Below are 22,515 nucleotides of genomic sequence, written 5' to 3' on the forward strand. Positions count from 1 at the left end.
GAGGTGGAATGCTTAGAGGAAAGCAAGCTTTTTAGGTGGTGATGACTCATGAAGCAAGGAGGAGGTGGTGTGTTTGGAAGAAATCCACCATGCAAACAAGCCTGAGGTGCCATGTTAGAAACATGCAAATAAGCAGGATCTGTCCAGTTTCTTTTTCTTAATTAGAGGTTTATGAGAGGGTGAACGGTTGTCCTTGGTCTAGGTGTCGAGTAGTCATGGGTTGTAGTGTGTGTTGTGTCAAGATTTGAGTGGGGAGTTGGGCACGTGGTACTCACCCAAAGGCCACGAGAATTCTGACAAAAGAATGGTAAATGAATACTAAAACAAAGTTGGAATCAGAATGGTTAGACTTATAGGATAAAGTAAAGTGTAAGCTAGTGTTAACTGGATAGTGTAGGATTTAACTCATAGAGCTATAGAAAAAAATATTAGGAAGATGATTCATTATCCTAAAAATTATTAGGGACTCTTTGATATAATCTATGATCACTTTGAGTAAGTTTAAGTGATCAAGTGTAGAAGTGTTAACAAGTTATATAAGATATATATATTAAACTTTCTGGCAGCATTTTTCTTTCTTTTTCTATTATTTATTTGTTTAGAAAAATAATATTATTAATAATACACTCATTTATATAAACACACAAGGCACAATTAACACATCAACTTATTAAACCGATAAATAACTAGTTAATTAATCGCATAAATTATCCGGGTCTTACAGTCCCGTCTTTCGAGACGTTATTAAGTGGCAGTGTGGTGGATATTGTCCCACGTGATTGTCCCGTCTTGCGAGACGTTATTTGGTCGATTGATATTGGTGTTTTCGTGGATAACTGATTTAAGTTCGTATTGTTGATTTCATGTTGTTGGATATATGTTGACATCCATCTTGAATTAAGTTGCTAGTTTATGTGCCATGATATGCACTTAAATTTGATTAGCATGCTTTTCTCCTTTATATGTGATAGTTGCATGGAGTTAACCCTTTCTATTTGCTACTTGTTATTTGGGCGCTTAACGCTATTAAGCGATGAAGAGCCTTCTGGCGATGCTTAGCCAGGCTGAGATGGAGGAGGGATAGTAACCGGCGGAGCAAGGATGGAAGAAGCTGTATAGTTTTCCCCTTAGTAGTTTATGCTTTGTGTCATCTTCGTTAATCTGAAAACTCTGTTACTAAAACCCTGTTTTCGCCACTGTTTAAGTGTGCGTACTTATTTTGGAAACTTGCTTATGCTATTGTAAGACACTATTATTATATGCCGGGAACGGGTTGTTTAATTAAGACTATGTTATGTATTAAACTGTGTTTAGTTGTTTTGAAAAGAAAAAAATTATCTTGTTTTCTTAGGATTACAAAATAGTCCTTAGACTTTGTTAGGTTACTAATGTGACTCCTCAGTTGAGAAATTGGGGCGTTACAACTGCCTTTGTGCATTGAATTGTGTTAATGACTGAGTCTTGCGGTCCATATCATATAATTCCAAATAGGAAGGACGAGTCATCATTTTGTAAGCATTATAAGCAAAACTTAATTGTGTGAGTATTATAAGCAAAACTTAACGGTAGGGGGCTTGGATGAAACATTCTGGAGGACACTCTTATTTATCTGCTATTGTTCATAAATATTATGATTTGATTTTTGGTTTCAACTTTGTTGATTTGTCCATAAAACTAGTAATTTAGTGGCTGATAGTTTGATTAAGTTGTTCTTTTTTATTTGAGACTTTATTTGGATTGAGAAAATTTCTTCAGAATTTGTTTCCTTGATCCAACTTGATGTATTGGTCTCTACACCACTTTTTTTTTTTTACGGTCAAATGAATACTTCATTGAATTTGAAAGGTCAATACATCTGAGAGAATACAAGAATTAAAACAAGAAGGAAGTTCCCTACCCAGACCTCATTTCCTATGGACCCCAAATACTTAGCTATGGTGTCAGCCACCTTATTAGCTTCCCTACAAACATGACCAAACGAGACAAAGCTAAACAAAGGAATCAAATCTTTAATCCTCTGAATAAGAGGCATAAGGTAAGAATTGTGGGATGTTTGATCATTAATGAGCCTAATAATTCCTTGAGAATCCGACTCAACCACCAGCATGAGAAAGCCATGATTAATAGCCAACATGAACCTTGATAAACAACCATAGCTTCTGCAAAAGCGACACCAAGATCATGGTCTCTACACCACTTATCTCTTATTAATGCATTATAACAATGTATTTTTATAGAAAAAAGTTGACGAATTTTATAGGAATTAAAAATTAAGAATATTAATTTTCCGACAAAAAAAAAAGAAATATTTTTATAACTAATAAAATCAACATAATATTAGTTTAAAAAAATCAACATAAAAAACTAATATTGATTTTTTTAAAAAAAATCAACATCATTTCAAAAAAAAAAATAACATAATATTTTGGGACTAAAAATTAGATTTGTAATTCTCTACGGAGGATGGGTATTGACGTAAAATCACGTGAATTCAAAATCTAAAGTGACTGACTACGCGGTCGTCTTGGTTTCAATCGGCAACGCCAAACGGTACAATTTTCTGTTTTCTTTCTTCTCCGAAGCTCAAACAAACCCAATCGAAACCAAAACCTCAATGGTTTCTCTCAAGGTAACGATTCAACTCCATCTTCTATCGTTCCACACTTTCATCTTTCAATTTTCTCACCCCTTTTGTATTCAATTTTCGCACAAATCCAACGATTAACCTTCGATTTTTCCCCTACATCGAAAAATGCTCAGTGTGATACAGTTGGAAATCCCAAGCACTCTTAATTCGTGTTCGCATAGCAATTATAGCTGTTCTGTTGCATTTTTTTTCCTTTGTTCATGGTTGTGACGTTCTTGTTTGGTTCTTGCATCATGTTTCAGGGAAAATCTAGGGTTGACTCAACTCGAGTCTCCGTTGGTGGCCAATCTCGTCCAAGTGGTATGTTTTACATGGATATTTTGGTTTCAGTTTTCCTTTTTTTTTTTAATTTTCGTTTGGGTGCTTAGAACTTGAAGTGTTATGTATTAGACTATTTTGTATATTATTTAATTTTGGTATTTGAAATATATATTGAACAGTTGGTGGTAGGAATTTCAAGATTTATTCGGGAACTGACCGGATCAAAGTCGGAGAAGGACTCATGTATGTATTTGTTTTCTGTGTGATTACTGAGAATGTGTCATAACTGGGTATATTATGATATTATGGTATGCTCTTACAATTTATTGAACTAATTCTGATTCTTCATTAGGACATCTACTGGAGAAGCTAGAGAAACAGGTGCAACTTCAAGGTATGGTGTATCTTTTATATCTTTCATGACTTCAAAAGGATGTAGTTTTTGTCAGATGCTAAGATTATAGAAAACAATGAAATTCTAGCTTCTAAGATTTTAATTTATTGGAGAAGCTAGCAGAGGTTTTGGTTAAATTTATTTGTGCTTTTGGAGATATTAGATAAATAATGAAGTTCCTAGCTGTGCTGCTTTATTAGAAGGGACTTTAGTTTCCTTGGTGTTGAGAATTTTCTTTTAGAATCTCTTGAGTTTCCAACTTAACAGGGTTGCCCCAAGATTGTATGTTTATATCACACATATGAAACCCTAAGCCGCAGCCTTGTTTTGTATTTTCCCATGTGTACAGAAGTCTTTTAGAAACCTTGACATCATGCGGCACAATCACATCTATTTCCTTTATATGTTCTGGAGATTTCTTGAGTGTAAAAGAGCAAGATATTAGTCTATCTAGTTATTTTTTTCTCCTCATTTTGCAATATATGCAGAAGGAGTGCTATAGTAGCGAGCAGAGGGGCTATTCCCAATAGCACCAGTAATCCGAATCCGAAGGTGATATACATTCTAAATTTCTAAACTTTTTGAATACTCTTAATATCTAGAATTACTTGGAAAGTGTCTATATATTTGCATCCTTGAGTATGCCATTGTTTACTCACCGGTATGTATAAATTCTGCAACTTAATGAAGGGTGGTTTCAAAACTATGGAGAAAAGCAGTGGAAAATATGGCACTTCTGGTAAGTTTTAATGAGACTATTTTCTTTTTAAAACATTGAATAATATGTTGTGGAGCACATTTATCATTTTCACTTTTTTGGGTGTTTGGTAGCAAATACGACCGTGAGAAAGGCATTGGCTGATCTTTCCAATGTTCAAGGAGACTCTGCAACAGCTATTAGGCGTAACAGCTCCAAAACAAAGTATGAAGTTTTTTCCTTCTTTCTATGTTTCATGTCGAACAACTTAGAGATTCACCAATCACTTAGCTGTTTTAGTGTACTCAGGGTTCATTGATTTTTCATTAACCAACGAGACAAACCAGGTTAAACCGGTTCAAATGTATTATCGGTCCAATAAAATGTTCAGATTGGTCATAGATTTGGTTTCACGGTCGAACTGGTTGGATCCTGCTGGGGCTGTCCTACAACAATGGTTTTATTTTAATATGGCTTCTTATCAAGAGCCTTTTGTGAAGCATTAGCAATGTGTTTCCCAACAATTATGTGTTTAACATTTACTTAGAATTAGGCAATGAGGAGCAAACTCTAGGTAACTTGGTCATAGAGGCTTTGGTACCATGTTCGAACCAAGTTCCCAAAAGTTTAAGTTGTTGGGTGAAAGAACATGATTTTATATCCAGCAACTTTCATATTTTGTTATGTGATCCTTTGAAAGTAAAAGAAATTCACCTGTATAGATACTTTACATAATATAACTTGGTCTTCTGATGCTTTTCCAAATGGAGATTGATTTGTATTTTTGCACTTGCTTGAATATGGAAGCTTACTAATTTTCCACTTCTTGATTTCCTCTTATGCTTGCTTCCTTAATGGAGTGTCTATTGTTTGACTTTATACATTTTATGTGTTTTTCTAGGGTTTCAGCAGGTTCAAGCACTAAAGTAGTGAGTGTCTCCTTGAGGAAATCCATCACGGTATGCAAAGTCATGGCTCTTCCAATTTTCAATTAAGTCCTTGTTTTTTTATTGTTTACTTAATCAGCTCTTCACCTAAATAAGCTCTTTTTCAGTAGCTCTAGTTAATGTTCTCTATGCCCCTAAATGCCACAATCTATTGAGTAGTGGCTATACTTGAAACTCGAAAGTGTTTGAATAATTTGGATAGTTTGATGTGTATTACACATAGTTATCAATCTCGGATAGCAGCTGACCCTGAAACTGCTACAGCGGTATAGTGCATAGCAAGATGACCGCTACACTGAATTCTTTTTATATAATATAATCATATACATATAAATGCTACAAAAAAATGAAAAATATTACTTAAAACTCATAACATATTCACAATAGCAATAAAAGTCATTGGTCTTAACAAAAACATACAACTAAATAAATGCTAGGAGTTTATTTTGGGCTGGAGTGTTGGTGGTGCTGGTGACAAAAGCTGCAGTGACATGAACAGTGGTTAGACCTATTGTTGGCCTCTGAGGTTGCCAGTGGTATTTCCTTGGGCACCGGACCAAACTGAAAATGGAGTCAGCCCTTTACGGCGGCTGAACCCATACTATAAAGTAATGACTACTGATCACTTTTCTTGTTCACAGGGAAGAGTGCAAAGTAATACTACTAGGCAAAATGGAGTTCAGTTACATGCTCCCAATAAAGGTGACTAATTTTCCCTTAGATTTTTTATTGTGTGATTCAACATTTTTAGAACTTTTTCTCCCTTTTGTCTGGCAGTAGGCACAGATTTAAAGGCATCTTTAGATGATCAAAAGAACGAAACAAGTGGAGGCCAATCAGGTGCCACAAAGGATAGGTACTTGAATGCTTTCTCTTGTTTATCTCACATTTAAAAGGACATTGAGGCTATTCATGGTTGTTAACGGTTCTGAGCATTTCATTTTAGAGATTATGACTTTTTTTTCTTCTTGCAGGTTTGGAAGGAAGCCTATCTTACCTAAAACTACAAGGTATAGTATTTCATTTTGTTGACTAATGTAAGTTTTATGAATGAAATTCAAGTATGTGTTGACTGAAACTAGAATATCATTTGTCTGTTTGAAGCACTTCAAGAATGTCTCTACCAGTACCGAAGAGGGTAAACAGGGCAGATATGAGTAACACAAAGGTTATTATAAATTTATAATCTTATCACAGTTTGTCTTTCCTGGTGGATGATAGTGTCAATTCAATATCTTTTCCTCCATTTAGTTATGCTTATTAGGATTTTCCAAATTCCTCTCTTTTCTTATGTCTCCACTTATTTATGACCTTTTAGGAAAATGCTGGAAGTTCTGAAACAGCTAACGGCCAAAGTGGTCTTCCTGGTAAGAAGCTGTGACATAGATAAGATAAGCACTCCGAAAATGTCACGTTTTTCATGCTGATTAAACTTTATTTATTGTTGAATTCAGCTAAGGCAACAACAGGCGTAAGAGTCAGTTCCCAACTAAATAATGCAAGAAGCCATCTATGGAAGACTCGAGTGAGTGATGGCTTTGTTCAAATGTAAGCGATAATAAATCCTATCATTAGTTAATTCTTGCTGCTCCTATATAGGTTCTGTACTAGGTACATTTTGTTTGTTTGATTGGTATAAAAGTTGCAGAACTGGTAGAATCTTGCAAGTTAGCCTATACAATTACAATTACAATTACAATTATGAAGCTATGAAATTGATGCTTGAACCATAGAGAAGAACTTGAAGGGTGGTATATTTATGATTGCCACATAAAATACATTAAGCCATGATTTTGTTCGCTACTAATCTTCCAGAATAAAGTATATGTTAGCGCATAAAGTTTCTAGGCCTTTTCATACAAAATTGTAACTTTCTAGGATTTGATTTTTGTTTGCAAAATTTTATGTCACTATATTTACCACTTTTTTAACACTAATTGATCTAGAGTATCGTTGCAAATTTCATGATTGACCTAGGTTTCTGTTAGTTAGTTAGTTAGTTAGTTAGTTAGTTAGTGTCAGCTGTAACTTAGCTATTTTGTTTTGTCTCTTAGGAGCTCAAGTGAACATTGATGATTCTCCATATATTTTTGTAATCGATAGTCTTCTATCATCAAGAAATTTGTTGACAAATAAGTTAGAGTTGAATTTTATCATTTTATAATTCATTGGATGAGAGTTCTTGTTATTCATTGTTCAAGCAATTCATTTGGGATGTAGGGTTCAAAGCAATGTTTTACAAGCATCCTCAAGGAAGTCCATCAAGGTATGTTTCCTGTACTTTAAAACTTTTTGTCTGTACTTTCTTTGATTGGTTGGAGTGCACTTGATTGCTTATTGTTCAGTTTAGTTTAATATCAGTGCTTATTTTTCACTGCATTTAGATTTTCTTTGTAATGCTTGAAAAATAGTAATGAACTGCCTTTTGTTGTGAGCTAAGGTAAAAACTTCGGTAAAAACATTTTAGATGGTTGACGCGCATGTTTTTGAAGATTTTGATGGTGGGCTGACAGAGAAAGACTTGTTAAAAAGTTTATCTGATTTTCCTTCTGAGCTACTTCTTTTCTTTCTTGAAGCACACTTTTAACTGCCCTTTGTCTGATGGTGTTGACAAATTAGATGCTGATGGTGTTGTGCTCAATATTTTTCTTGGTTCATTTAGCATAATTTAACGTCTCAGTAGTCAATAATTTCCTGCCACATTTTGGTTTTGTTCCTTAACTTTGAAAGTAGTTTTCTATTCAAAGATGTGGGTGCTAACTGGGAACCTGATTTTTTGCCTCATTGGTTATTTGCTTACAGCCTATTGTTAAGACCACAGTAAAGGCTTCCGCAGCTCGAAGGACATTAAAATCTAAATCCATATCATGTCAGAGTAAATCAAAATCAACTGCTGCAGTGTCGTCTAAGGATGAGGAAACAGCTTCTTTGTCTCTTCCTGAGAATGGCTCAGCGAAAGTTTCTGATGATGCAAATCAAAGACATCTTCAATGTGTCGGAGAGGGCAACCTGATAACAAGTTCGTCAGAGTTCCTTCCAAGGAAAAAGTCCACCCGCCGGAAATCTTATACAACTTCATTAATTGAAAGATCTAAGGTTGATGCTCAATGTATTAAAACAAATTTCATTTTTAGTTTCCACATAAATTGAAAGTGACAGTAGCCTTATTTTGCAGTTTCTCAAGGAAAGTGGTGAAGTTAAGGAGCAGGATAACCTACCAAATATAGATAATGAATGCAATCAACTAGAAGTTTCTGAATACATTGATGACATATATCAGTACTATTGGGTTACAGAGGTAATCACACCTCTGTTGCCACCATTTTTCCTTGAATAGAGATGTAGTTTAGACAGTGCTATATGCAGATTTTTTTTGTTTTTTTATTGAGTTTCTTCTTTTATGAACATGTTTGCCTCTTATCTTTTAATTTTCCTCAAACTATGCTGCAGGCTTTAACGGCTCCGCTAATTGCAGATATTATAATTAATTTTGTATAATAAACATTTGAACCTTAAAATTTGTACGCTTTGAAGCCCATAGCATCTCTACAAAGTTGCTTCTTTTGAAAATAATTAAATAACATGATTTTTTGGGTAGTATTGTTGCACTTTTTAGTGGTTGTCAGCTCATGTTGTTTCTCTTGTTTGAAGTTGTGCCTGGAAGTGTCATCCCATTCTTGTGGGAATTATCATAATTAACATTTGTAATTGGCATCTTGGCAGTCCTACCGTCACTGTCAATGCCCACATTTTTAATCCAAAAATCCTACAATTGGAGGTCCCAAATTGTGACCATGCATGATTCATAAATTTTATTTAGGTGTCTTACTCTTATTGTGCCGTATGATCTATGTAGCCGACCCCACCTGGTGGGAAAAAGCTTGTTGTCATCATGGTTGTTTTACTCTTATCTCTGATCCCATATGCTTTGGTTAGATACTTCATTTCCTTATCAGAATGAAATGATGCAATATTGCTTTACTATAAAATTTCAATAAAACATAATTTCTAATCCTCATAATTTTATGTTATTCATAATTTCAACACTTTAGCATTGGCGTAATTATGAATTCATATATTACAGAAGTTTTTCGTCACTACAAAATTTCATATTATATTTTATCCTTCTTGTCTAATTTCTACTAATAATTTTGTCTATTTCAATATTACCTGCAGGCATATAGTCCAACTCTGGCAAATTACATGTCAATTCAGACAGACATTACACCTCAGATGCGAGGCATATTGGTCAATTGGCTAATTGAAGTATATAACTGATTCAGTCATCCAGCATATGTCTTTTCTTTTATTTTTGTCCTTTCCATAACATAGTTCTCTTTGCATATCATCCCTTTATCTATTGTTGTACATATAGCTTATCATAGTCAGTTAGGTCACATGTCATTCTTGGTTATTACAGGTACACTTCAAATATGATTTGATGCCAGAAACTCTGTATCTCACAATTACATTGTTGGATCAATATCTTTCCCAAGTGACTATCAAAAAGATTGATATGCAGTTAGTTGGTCTAACTACACTTCTGCTAGCTTCAAAATATGAGGATTTTTGGCATCCAAGGGTAACAAGTCACTTGTCAAACATATACTTTTGAATAAAAAATGGATGATTTTTTTGTGATGATTGTAATTATTTTTTTGTCTAATCTGTTATAGGTCAAAGATTTACTTAGCATCTCGGGCGAGTCCTATACTAGAGATCAAATGCTTGGAATGGTATGCAGGACTTAAGCATTTTTATGACACTACTACCTCACTCCTTAGGATTAAGAATGTCTTGATACATTTCATAGGAAGTTATGTAAAAGAATGAAGGACTTAAAATCATGAAATGTACGAATTGGATAAATTTTCATTCTGCTAGTTTTCAAATTGATTTGACAATTTTTTTATGTTGAACATAAAGTAGAGGTGAATGGGGAATAAAGGGTACATGGGGGTCCAATCCAACTGATAAATTTGCTGGTTTTGTTCAATTCTCTGCTCATTCTGTTGTTTTTATTCAGACCTGTACAAGGCTCATCATGGTTCTTACATTTTTTATATTCTACTAATATATGGAAATTGTTTGCTGATCAGGAGAAGCTTGTTCTTAGAAAATTGAACTTCCGTCTTAACTGTCCGACTCCTTACGTTTTTCTAGTAAGGTTTCTTAAGGCTGCGCAGACAGTAGATAAGAAGGTATGTAATTCAACATCTATGAATTTCACAAATGGACAATGTACAATCTTTCAGATTGAGATTGTTGAGTTTCACAATTTAGTTTATCAAATTTTTATTGCTTATAGGCTAATGATCAGTTAATTTGGATGAGTCATCTGCCATTCTAGTTGATTGTTCTATGCAGTATAGTGTTTGAATTCTAATATATTTCTTTTTTTCTAATTTGCTTTTCCCAGCTTGAACACATGGCATTCTTTCTCATCGAACTATGCTTAGTAGAATATGAAGCTTTAGCATTCAAGCCTTCATTACTATGTGCATCAGCTCTCTATGTTGCACGTTGTACTCTGCAAATAACCCCACCATGGACACCACTTCTTCGCAAGCATACGCGTTATGAAGCTTCACAGATCAGGCACTTCTTCCATCTTAGTCCTTTTCAGTTTAATTTTTTTTGGTAATCTCTGTTTATGCTTAACTGCAATATTTTGCAGGGGTTGTGCGGATATGATATTGAGATTTCATAAAGCTGCAGGGGTGGGAAAGTTAACAGTTACATACGAAAAATACTCCAGACAGGAATTCAGTGGGGTTGCAGCAGTGAAACCGTTGGATAGGCTTCCCCTTCCCCTTTGATTCCACTTATGTGCTAACTTCTGTTATAATATAAGGGTAACATTCTTATCAAATTAGAATGTTTTTTGTAACCACTTTGTGATGTCATATAAATTTGCATTAAGAAAGGAATTTAATTCAAAAAAATAATAAAATCTCGAGGTTTTATTTTAGTCGAGATATGGATTGACAACCACAACCGTCCCTTCTGTAATTGTTGTCTTATTATCAGAAGCATGCTGTTGAGTGTTGAGGACTTATTGGGTCTAATACTATTTAACTATGTATTATACACGTTGCACAGGTTTACATTGTCTATATATTATTACAGTTTAAAAATTAAATGCGTTTTAGTTATAAATATTAAAAAATTGTGTTAAGACATTTCAATAAAAAAAATTATTGTAAATAATTAAAATTACTCAAATAATATTTATATTTAACTATTAGCATAGGAATAGTTTTAAAAATTAATTTATTTAATAATATGAAAAATTATAAAGTTAATTTGAAATATATAAATTAAGTAAAAAAAGGTTAAGTAATAGGTGTTTAATATCATTTTTTATACTTTCTACACGGAAAGTCATTTGTTGTTACCTGCCAAGACCAAAAAGAGTAAATTAATTTTAACTTTTGGAATTATAATAAATTATTTTGTAACAATTGGGTTTGTTATACCAATTTGTTCTTGGGTTTGGTTCCTTAGTTGGGAGAGGTTGTTTCCAACTTTTTGTCTCTCTATTCAATAATATTTTTCATTTTCAAAAAGAAAATTATCTAGTGAATTTAAATTTATTCAACTTATTTAGTTTCTAAATGTTTCATCACAACTGATAATCATAGGACTATTCCCTCGAGACTATACGATCACGTTAAATTTATAGGTCTCTGACAATAAAATTTATACAACTTTGACCACTATTATTTTTCTCTATTATGCTTCCTCGAGTAAGGGGCTTGGACTTCGATAGGATAAGGTTGGGGACCTACATTGCCCCCTTGAGGAGGAGCATTCTCGACAGGAGGGTCTAAAGCATCAGCAATGCGACCCATGGTGTGGTTAAGTTGTTGATGCACTGGGCTAAACACCTCACCCATTTTTCGAGTCAACATGTGAACCATTTCATGGTTGCTATCATCAACTTGATGCCTGATGGCCTGGAAGGAGCCCGTGTTCATGCCAGTCGAAATATACGCCTGGCTAGGTGCTGGGAACCCTGGTGGGCTAAAACGACTCACGTGGCTAGGAGAGCCAAACTGCGGGATGTTCTCAAAGAACGTCGAAAAATTTGTTTGAAGGCCCTACATTAACGAAGTAGGCATGCCAAAAGGCATTTCTCTCATAGGTTGAGAAAAACTAGTCCCTATGTTTGACACATGATGTGGTCGAATAACCCCAGCAACTGCTGGTGTGGGCATTGGGGCAGTTGTGTTATAAACACTTGTCCCTGAAACCACTAGGACACTTGGTGCTGTTATTGGTAACGGCGATGGCATTTCTACCACTACAGAGTCAACCCCACTTTGCCCTGGCACACTAGATTCACGATTCGAAATTGGGTCATTAGTGACCCAATACTTGCTTCTTTTCCAGTTAAGTTCCTTGGTTCACAACATTTGAACCAAGAGGAGAGTTTTTGTGCATATTGTTTGCCATACTAAGAGTTTTGCCACTCCTTAATTGCATAAACCAACAAGCACGCACACAAATACACAAGTAAATTCAATAGCACTTCTGCAAAAACTTAATTTTCACAAAATTGTCCCACTGGGCGTGCCAATTTGTTTACTAGTGATTTTGGTAAACAAATAAAAGAGAGCGATTGTGAAGTTCTTTTGGTGAAAACGCTATCAGAAGTAAAATCAACAACGAAAAATGAAAATTTAAGGGACAAAATTGCTTAACTTAAACATTTTAAACAAAAGTGCAGGAAAACGGAAGTGAGTAACTGAGAAACAAGCTTCATTAATTTGCGTGAAAGGTACAAAGTGTCGATTACAAAAGAAGAAATTGAAGTCGAAGACATGGCTTGGTTCAAACAGCTACATACTCAGTGGCAAACTGGCGTAGTTCGTGAAGTCTCTTTGATTCGGACATGAGAGCATTTTGAGTGTTTCTGAGTGTTAGAATTGCGAACCCCCTCTCTCATGTCTGACCTTCTATTTATAGACTCCTTGCCTCAACCGCTTTCATTCTAGAAGCCACCCACGATCCAATTTGAATTTCCCGCTCGCTCTGCAACTGCCCACGTTCTCCATGATCCCACGTTCTGGGGCGGTGGTGTTGGTGGTAACCGCTGGTCGAATTCTTCCTCCTAGGTTGATCTATCGTGAAAAACCATTTCTGATGATTGACGACGATTTCCATGCCTTGTCGAAATGCTCTTGTCGATGACGTTATCGTTTTACACTTAGCCATTTTCTTGGCTTCTGCGACCCATTGGCATAGCTATTTCTCGACGTCTACCTCCTTCTTGACTTTTCGTATTTGGTGAAATTTCGAGCCAACAATCCCTTACTATAACTCCTTCAGGTAAATTAGAGAAGTGTATCTCCACGTAAATGAGAAAAGTAATATTTTCAAGTAAAATATGATATTAAAAGGTTAAAATGGGTGAATAGTTTGTGAAATCCAAAGTCTCATTTTTGTGAGTCTATGCCTTGTTCGAATTAAATCAAGCACTAAGCCCCGATTGTTTATACACACGTAAAGTCGTTAAATGTAATTCAGTCAAAATGAAAGCGTGACATAAAAGTGCAAATAAACAATGATGGCGATGGTAAAGCAAGTACAGAGATATTAATAAAAAACGAAACATAAAGTTCATTAATTCGACAAAGAGGTTGAAACCGAAGTGGTTACAAAATATGCCACTATGGGCGGATAGGATCGTTAAAAACTAAAAATTACAAAGGGAAAATTCCAAGCTTGGGGCCCATTTTCATCATGGTTTTGATCGTTGTTGTCTTCCTCCTCACCATTGTGGTCTTCTTCGCCATCTTTTTCCCCCTCTCCTTTTTGCTCTTCTTCTTCTTCGTTGTTCTCTTCATGAGGAGGTAGCTGGGGGGGCCACAAGATCATCGTTGGGACCTTCCAGGCCGTTGGCAGTGACTTTTTTCCACAACCCCATGGGCGTCAAGTCCAGGTTGGGAAACAAAAGACGAACTTGATCCTGGCCATTTAGAAAACCCACAACCCGTTGTTTGGCACTTGCCAAAGTCAGCTCCTCTTTCAGTTTGTCAACATTAACTGCTTGTTGCTCCAATTCGGCGATGTTTTTGTTTTTTCTCCTCCAGTTCTCGCTCATAGTCGGTGAGCAAGTTGTCCTGGTTCTCAAAATCAACTTCCAAATTGTGAGCTACTAGACCCATTTTGTTCAATTTTACCTCATACCGAGCTCTTTGCTCGCCCAAAGCTTCTTCCAACGCCTACTCATGAAAGGCCTTTTGTTTAGCCAATGACCTTGTCATCTCTTGATCATGGAGGGCTCTTTGGCCAGATAACGCAATCTCACTTCTTGCACCCGAAGAACCTTCTCATCAGCCAAAGACTTCTCTAAATCAGCAATCTTCTTTTGTGCTTGCTCCGCAGCGTTACGGCTGCTGGCGGCTTCAGCTTCACAATTCTTGGCGAGCGTGATTGCCTCTTAAGCTTTGGCGGAGGCTTCTTGTTCCTTGACCGCAGCAGCTTGGCGGTGAGCGAAGGTATGGGCAAATAAATTGTCGGCGTGAAGCAGCGACATAAAAGACTCTTTCTCAATGTGAGCGGAACCATTTTCTACGGCAACGACGTCGAATTGGTCAAGTATGAAGTTTCGCGAAGTGTGGTATTTTTTCTGTTTTTGGGTAAATGGTTCCCCTTTGGATGTCGTTTTGAGGAAACGTTTTTTTTTTTCTGTTTTTTCTCCGGTTCAGGCGGGAAGACCGGAGGAAATTGAGGAATGGCGGCGGCGAAGACAGCCTGAAGAGCTTCCTCGGTGAAATTCATATTTGCTTAAAAACTTACTCAACTCAACAATAATTTCATTATTTTTAAATGAATCAAATTTTAACTAAAACAAAGTTAGTATGATCGGTATATGGCGAGCAAAAGGAAGAATGGTGGAGGGTCCCAGGAATATTTTTTCGTTCACCCAAAAATTTGGGGGTAGCCCCGTACTTGGCGTTGTATATAACGACCCTGTTGTCTAAAACATGGATTTTGGCGAGGAAGCATATCATCTTTTTATCTTGGTCTGTCAAAGATTCGTCGGCGATGTCCTCAATTGTCGTTGGTTCTTCCGCCCAGTAGAGTGGAAATCGGATGGAACCATCTCTTCGGGTTCAAGGTATTTATGGTGAATCCCAATTTTGAAGTACCTTTTGGCGAACACGTTTTTGGCGTTGCTCTTAAAGGGTGTGAATCGTCGGCGGCCGATCCGGGCTTTGACGGAAATCTACCCAGGGCTCACTGTGGACTTTCGGTCGATGTTGTATAAGTAAAAGAAGTGAAGGGCGGTTGGGGTTAGACCTATGGCGTCGCAAAGAATTTCAAAGCACCGCATGAACACCCAAGCATTGAGGTGTAGTTGGATAAGGGCGACATAGGCATAGGTTATGACCTCGCAATAAAATGGCGAGAAAGGAAGTTTGATGAAAAGCTCAAAAAAGATAAAGTCATAAAGGTAAAAGTAGTAGGCATACGTGTTTGTTGGCAGTCATCGGTCATAGGGCAATTCATCAGCTTTGCAGCCAAGGGCGCGAATGATGTCGTCACAGCGTGTGTCATGGAAAAATCCTTTCACCTTTTTAAAGAATTCTTCAACTATCTTCGAGGTGGCGTGGATGGAGGGTTGGCAGACCGCCATCGACAACATGGTGGGAATTACGGGTCTAGGAAGGGTGGCATAGGTTCTCAGGTGAAAGGCGGGGGTGAAGGTATGAAAAACGGTAGAAAGGGGGGGTTTGAATAACGTTTTCAGAATAAAACTTCCACCTTAAAGATTTTAACAAATCTTTCGAGAACAAAGTGCTAAAGATAAGAGATAGAAAAGCACACAAGGATTTTATCCTGGTTCACTTAATGAATCACTCAAGCTAATCCAGTCCACCCGTTAAGGTGATTTCTTCCTTCTTAGAATGAAGGCAATCCACTAATCAGGTAAATGTTACAACTGCACTTGAACCTTCAAGTGACTAACAATACACTGACTTAGCTCACACTAAGATTCACTCTCTTAGTCTTCTCTAGGATCCGATCAAACTTGATCTCCTAAAGGTAACTAAACAACTGTTTAAGAAAGAATGTTTACAAAGAATTTGCTTCTGAAAAGCTAATGGTAAACACAATGAATTCATATGAAAGAATGCTTAGAAGGTTTTGAATATAGCTTGCGCGTGTGAGATTCTTCCAACCGCATCTTTCAATCTTCAGCCTCTATTTATACTCCAAGGATTAGGGTTTGAACGCTGCATGGAAATGCTACCGTTGGAGGGCAATTCTGGAAATTCCAGCTTCTACTGTGGCTGAGAATGTTAGGTAGGTCGTCAGGATAGTACATTTGCTTTTGTACTTGGATAGTGACTTGACCTTTAAACCTAGTAGACTTCTGATCAGGGGAATGCTTCATGTTGGAACTTGTGAAGCAGTTGATCAGAGTCAGAGGGAAGCACAGATCCTCTGACCGTTGTATCTTCTGATTCTGAACTCAGAGGGAAGTACATGGTCTTCAGAGTCATCTTGCTTCTGGACATCAGAGTTTCCACTTTTTAGCTTCTGGATCTTCAGAGTCTTCTACACCATCAGAACATCTGAACCTTCAGAGTTTCTTGGTTGTCAGAACGTCTGGATCTTCAGAACTTCAAGTGACTGAGTCCATATCAGAGCTTGTATGACTTCAGATCTTCTGAAGCGTTTCTACTGTTCAGAGTGAACATAGATGTTGCGAAAGCGTTGCTTGGGTCACTCTTTATGCACAGTGCTTCTGATTTGTGTGAGATTAAATTGAGGTCAGAGCCTGTAAATAGCACACTCAGAAAAACACGTTAGAGTACCATAATTGTTCATACTAAAATGTTAACTTGTAATCATCAAAACATAGAGCTGTACTACTCGATCAAAACTTGAGCTTACAGGGGGTTTCATTTTCCGTTAAGGGCGGGGGAATTTCTGCTACTGGGTGTGAGAATTTTGATTTTTCGGTACAGTGGTGAGGTTTTGGTTCTCTGGTGCAGTGGTGGAATCAGGGTTTTCCAGGGGAATAATGGAGCTTTGTTCCTCAGGTAGTCGGTAGGTGGTTTTGGTTCTGGCGATGGTAGGCTTAGGAAAGACTAAGTGGTTGAAGGGTGTGTAAAGGAAATTCAAAGAAATTTTAAAGAAGAAAGGGAAGGAGGAACTCACCGAAAAGCGTGGTTTTCTACGGTGGAAGTGGGCGGAGTAGCTTCAGTGCAGCGTTTCTGGCAAGGGAGGTGGGGTTTATATAGGCAAAGGTAACTCTTGGTATGGGGGCGCATGGAAGGGACGTGTGAGTATATAAATTTTGGGGAAGGGGCTCGAGGTGGCCTCAATGATGGTGGTCTTGGGAAGTGGCGGGATTTAATTGCAATGATGAGGAGTGATGTGACGTTTGGATTTGGGGGGCTGCGTTTCGGGGGAAAAGATATGTTGTCGTCAAGAAGCGTGGTTGAAATTAGGGTAAAAGGAGGGAAAACACCTGGCAGGGGGTAATAGAGGAAGTTTTTTCAAAAATCAAATTTCAGTGTCATTTTTTGCGGGATTTAATAAAATCAATCACATGAATGGGGACGCGGCATTTAGGGACTTGTGTTTGAATAGACGTTGGCGAGTGGTGTCCATACATGGCAAAGGCCAGAAGGATTTTTGAGTTTGGGGTAAGGCCTTACCCTGATTGCGATCGCCAGTGGAAGGGTGCAGCATCGAGTTGACCGCCGCAAGGGCGTTTTAGAAGACACACTGCGCTCTCATGGTTCAAGCTCGGTGTCTTGTGGACTAGGCGAGGGAATCAAAGAATGAGGAAACTTGGCGATTGAATAAAAGAGCGTCGGCGACTGAAGGCATTTTAGAAGACACACTATGCTCTCATGCTTCGAGCTCGGTGTCTTGTGAAATTGTGGCTTGGGCGAGCCTCCCAGGCCCGAGAGGGACTCGCCCAGGGATGGTTTAAAAAGGGATTAGGAACACTCGCCAGAGGCGAGGGATACATGAAAGGGAGTTGGGCCCAGGATGGCACAGCCCAACAGGCCCATTTGCAGGACATTTAAGAAAAGCCCACGGAACCTCTATAAAAGGGGGTCCCCTAAACTTTTATTCATCATCATGTGTAAGATTCCTTGAGACTTTAGGGGTAACCCCTCCTTTGAATGTTCATTTCAAGAACATTTGGCACCGTCTGGGGGGATCGGTAGATTTTTCGATTCCCAGACCACGAAAGAACTCATGCCATGGATAATCCATGGTGTTCTTGCGGCTGGGTGCAGAAAGCAGATCATGAATCGAGTTGCTGGAAGGTAACGAAATCTGAGACTGGAATGGGATGGTAGAGTGATGAAGAGAGTAGATCGGAGGCGACGAAGATGAGAAGAGAGACGGAGAAAAGAGCGATGGGCGAGAGATTCGCGAGCTTGCTTTCTTCTTCTCCTAGCGAGATTTCACGACGAGCTTCTCCATGCCCGCAACTTTTCCATGATCTCTTTCTTTGTTCCGGAGATTTTGCGTTTGACAAGGTAAAGGAATCACTGGATGATGTCATTGTGGTCATCAACAGCTTCTTCTGATTGCTACGCGCAACTCAGTTCCTCGTCGTCGCACCGGTTGTGCACCGTTGCAGCACCTTCCTCGGCGTTGATATGCGTTAGAGTCACTTGAACCCGAAATTTGATGCAAACCGCACACAGTAGGCACAATTTGGAAGGGTAACTCCTCTTCGTCATCGTCATAGAGCTTGAGGCCATCCGAATTCAGAAGGGGAGTATTATTTTCTTTCTCTTAGCTTGTTCGTTGGTTTTATCTTAATATGTACCTACAATATGTGATTTGTGTTGTTCTTTGTTCGTGCCAGCTATGTGTTTCACTTCGGATTGGCTGAGCTTTGGGCCATTCACACTGCGTTGGAAGTAGTTGGTAAGAAGCCTTGTCCTAAGGTTGTCATTGAGAGTGATTCCATTGAGGCTATTGTGGCTCTTACCTCTTCTGGCACGTTGATCACCCCATATTTGGAGATGGTTGGTGCTATTCGTCGGGCGATGCCACCTCATGTGGAGGTTCGTTTCCATCATGTCCTTAGGGAAGCTAATTCTGTAGCAGATAGTTTAGAAAAGTCTGCACATGTTTTTGGGTTTGGGACTCAGATGTTCCCTTTGGTGGAGTGTCGTCACCTTTTGTACCAGGATGTCATGAGACTCTAGCCTCCCTTCGTGCTCTTGTTTCTTAGCATCTTTTCGCTTCCGGGGCCTTGCCCCTCCTTGTTACCAAAAAAAAGGTGAGCAAATTTACTAAATATTTCAATATTCTTTTTTTTGACAGAAATATCTCAATATTCTTAATGACATGATAAGTTTTTTTTTAGCTTGGAATTTAAGATTATGGTGATCAGCCATTCTCCAACAAGTGAAGAACCTCATAAGGGGGAGTATTTATCAAAATCTCGACATTGATTAAATAATTATTCGTTTGAATAAATTTAATATTTAACATTAGTCAAGGGTAGTTATGAAAAAGATAAAATAGAAAAAAGTAAGAAACTTATATTCTAATGAAAATAAATTATATTTTCAAAAGATATTGAGAATAATAATAGATTGACCAGACTAACCTGATAGTTAGGAACAATCACTTTTTCTTTTTTTGATACATCGGAAAAGGAACAATCACCTTTTCAACAATATATTGAAAAAGTTAAATTTTATTATATATATATATATATATATATATATCATTCTTAATGTGTCAAACTTCAAAGTATCAAAATTTAAAAACTTTTATGTTTTTTATATTTTAATTTTTTGTTAGTATTAATAAAATATATTTTAGTATTTAGTGTATGTTTTTTAATATTTTAATTTTAGTCACACTGTTAATGAGAAATTTATTAGTTATAAATAAATTTTTGACCGCGCGCGAACTTTCTAGACGGTCGTGATTAGTTAAAAAGTAGTCAATATTTTAATTAATATTAATATTTTTAATTAATAAAAAATTATTTTAATTCATGTATTATTAATGGTCAAATCAATGGATTAGGATTTTGTAGAATATTTTTATTTTTTACAAGAGGAAGTCCATTTTTGTACAATAATTTAAAGACAAAAAACAAATACATTGAATCAAAAATGTTTATAAAGAGTCATTCTTGTGTAAAACAAAGGTATCATTCTCTGATTTCTCTAATCATTCTCCCACCTTGTATCCCAAATGGCCAAAAAACGCAAACACAAAAAATCTTCCCTAGCTGAAAGGAAGATGGAAGAAGTTGATGGGATCAACTCTCTTCCAGATGAGTTACTCGCCCATATACTTTCATTCCTTCAAACCAAAGAGGCTGTTTCTACTAGTGTTTTGTCCACTAAATGGAGATCACTTTGGACTATGGTGCCAGCTCTTGATTTCAATGATGATAACCAGTGCTTCTCCAAAAGCTTATTTGTTGATGCTGTTTCCAGTGTCTTGAGTCAACGCAAGACAGAGTTCATCACAAGGCTATGTCTTGAATCCTATCACAAACGTTTGACACCAAACATGGTCAACTTATTGGTTTCTATTGCTGTAACAAATAACCTTGAGGAGTTAAACCTCAATTACTTTATTCTTGAGGCTACTTTACCAAGCAGGCTTTTCAATTGTCAAACACTCTCGATTCTTAAGCTGAGAGGTAATTTTAATTTGAATCTTCCTTCATCCATTCATCTTCCTTTGCTCAAGGTTCTCCATCTCGATCTTCTTCACTTCATTGATGATGAGTCTATTATGAGACTTCTCTCCGGGTGTCCGGTTCTTGAAGAACTTTATTTTAAAGAAGTGCATTTTCATCGTTCAGACTTATTTCGTATATGTGTACCTTCACTGAAGAAATTGCATGTTAAGAGTAACATTGACAGGCTTTGGATAGATACCCCTATTCTTGTGTACCTTAAACTCGAAGAAACTGCAGTCGTCGACTATTTGGTTGGGGACTTACATGACTTGGTTGAAGCATATATTGATATATTCTTTTATCATGAGGATGAGAATGAAAAAGAAAACATACCCAAGCTTTTCAGTGCTATTCAAAAAACTAGATTTTTATGCTTATCTAGTGTTTCCACAGAGGTAAGGTTCCTTATGTAAATCCCCTTTTTCATCATTAGTACACCAACAATACCTTTGTTATCACATGTTCATTTGGTGCACATATTATATTTTTAATAGGAAATGTGTGTTATTTTTCATGATTCTTTGTCATTCTCATGATCCTATCCATGCGCAGGTGCTTACTTGGTCTTGTCTAGAATTTCCAGAATTTCACAATCTAGTTCATCTACAACTTTCTTTAGTTACCCTTGACTCATATTTCCTAGTGGAATTGCTACTTGAAAAATGTCCCAAGCTTGAAGTTCTTGATATTGAGAAGGTTTGTTGGTTTTGACTTCAACTTTGTTGCATTTATAATACTTAATTTATCTCTTTCTTTCTTTGTTAAGACAATAGTTGTGCCCTCTCTTTTCTCTTGATAGGTTGATGAAGAGAGTGAAATTGAATGGACAGAGCCAACAACAATGGTACCTAGTTGTCTTTCATCACACCTTACTATGTTTACATATAGAGGATATGGAGACTCCAAAGACGAGTTAGAGTTTGTAGGGTATATTCTAAAAAGTGGAAAAGTGTTGAAGACAGCAACAATTCAGATTGCAAATTGGTTGAAGCCAAAGAAAATGGCTAGGTCAAAATTATTTGGGTTGCCAAGAGCCTCATAGAATTGTGGGACTGACTTTCAAATTGTTGATTGAAATCTGCTTTACGGAATTCCTATGGGTACAAATTCTCTCATTTCGTATTACTAGAAATTAGCTCACATTGGACTAGCTTGAATTAATAGCTCTCGTTCTATCCAGATTATAAATAATTATGTTAAATATATTTTTTTATTTCTTTTATTCATTATTTTGATTATATCATTCACTTATTTCAATATTTCTTGTAGGATTTTGTAAAGACATTTATTGGAAATATTGAAAGGGAAAAGTTTCCTATTGGGAGATTAACTGTGTGCATTTTATAGACATTTTTACCACATATTTCATAGAATTTTAGCACATTTTAGGTTATTTATATTATATTTTTATTTATTTTGAAATATATCTCCACTTTATTCTATTTTATATTGGATGCAGGTGAAAGAAGTTGAAAAGAGAGATACAAGGGTAAAACGATGAATTCTTTCACTAAAACTATTGGAGCATTAAAGCAAGCAAAAGAGCAACTATGAAACGAGCAACATTGTTTTTCCTGTTTTGTTATTTATTCTCTGTTTATTTGGTAGTGGATTTGTTTCCACCCAATTGTTTTTAATTTGACTTTATAAGATAGTCTCTTATGAATAAAGATGGGAGGTTTCCCTGTTTGACATTTACTCTTGGTCTTAGACATTTTTTGTGAGGTTGAATCTTTATGCTATTCACATTTCTTTTCTTTCACTAGATCTTAATCCTTCTCCCATCTCTTCTTCTCCTCTTCCTTCTTCAACTTTCGCTTCTTCCTTTCTTCTTACCTTCACGATATCAACGACGATAAC

General features: G+C 36.8%; 2 protein-coding genes across 3 annotated transcripts; both read left to right on the top strand.

Annotated features, from left to right (window-relative positions):
* Nucleotides 1–2,478: 2,478 nt before the first annotated feature.
* LOC130745168 (putative cyclin-B3-1) lies at nucleotides 2,479–10,943 on the top strand. 2 transcript variants are annotated; one of them, XM_057597311.1, is made up of 23 exons: nucleotides 2,479–2,629; nucleotides 2,890–2,947; nucleotides 3,088–3,151; nucleotides 3,261–3,302; nucleotides 3,791–3,854; nucleotides 3,993–4,041; nucleotides 4,134–4,224; nucleotides 4,901–4,958; nucleotides 5,588–5,648; nucleotides 5,724–5,802; nucleotides 5,921–5,956; nucleotides 6,051–6,114; nucleotides 6,265–6,313; nucleotides 6,401–6,494; nucleotides 7,167–7,212; nucleotides 7,749–8,042; nucleotides 8,122–8,244; nucleotides 9,123–9,212; nucleotides 9,367–9,528; nucleotides 9,623–9,682; nucleotides 10,046–10,147; nucleotides 10,366–10,544; nucleotides 10,624–10,943. In XM_057597311.1, the coding sequence occupies exons 1-23, from the start codon at nucleotides 2,615–2,617 to the stop codon at nucleotides 10,763–10,765; spliced, it is 2,022 nt and encodes a 673-aa protein (XP_057453294.1). In that variant the 5' UTR covers nucleotides 2,479–2,614; the 3' UTR covers nucleotides 10,766–10,943. The 2 variants fall into 2 exon arrangements, with proteins under 2 accessions (XP_057453294.1, XP_057453295.1); XM_057597312.1 differs by having other exon boundaries at nucleotides 5,727–5,802.
* Nucleotides 10,944–20,145: 9,202 nt separating this feature from the next.
* LOC130744470 (F-box/LRR-repeat protein At4g14103-like) lies at nucleotides 20,146–21,698 on the top strand. The gene is made up of 3 exons (XM_057596652.1): nucleotides 20,146–21,050; nucleotides 21,208–21,351; nucleotides 21,455–21,698. Exons 1-3 carry the CDS (start codon nucleotides 20,157–20,159, stop codon nucleotides 21,695–21,697), a joined length of 1,281 nt encoding a protein of 426 aa, XP_057452635.1. The 5' UTR covers nucleotides 20,146–20,156; the 3' UTR covers nucleotide 21,698.
* Nucleotides 21,699–22,515: the final 817 nt, after the last annotated feature.

This window comes from Lotus japonicus, chromosome 3 (assembly GCF_012489685.1).
Source record: "Lotus japonicus ecotype B-129 chromosome 3, LjGifu_v1.2".
NCBI lineage: Eukaryota > Viridiplantae > Streptophyta > Magnoliopsida > Fabales > Fabaceae > Lotus > Lotus japonicus.

Excerpts from the sequence above, each read along its gene's own strand:
- LOC130745168 (XM_057597311.1), top strand. Across the intron at positions 4,042-4,133 it reads TGGAAAATATGGCACTTCTG|CAAATACGACCGTGAGAAAG; the intron begins GTAAGTTTTAAT and ends GGTGTTTGGTAG. Across the intron at positions 9,529-9,622 it reads AGGATTTTTGGCATCCAAGG|GTCAAAGATTTACTTAGCAT; the intron begins GTAACAAGTCAC and ends AATCTGTTATAG.
- LOC130744470 (XM_057596652.1), top strand. The coding sequence starts at position 20,157 with ATGGCCAAAAAACGCAAACACAAAAAATCTTCCCTAGCTGAAAGGAAG. Across the intron at positions 21,051-21,207 it reads TATCTAGTGTTTCCACAGAG|GTGCTTACTTGGTCTTGTCT; the intron begins GTAAGGTTCCTT and ends ATCCATGCGCAG. Across the intron at positions 21,352-21,454 it reads AAGTTCTTGATATTGAGAAG|GTTGATGAAGAGAGTGAAAT; the intron begins GTTTGTTGGTTT and ends TTCTCTTGATAG.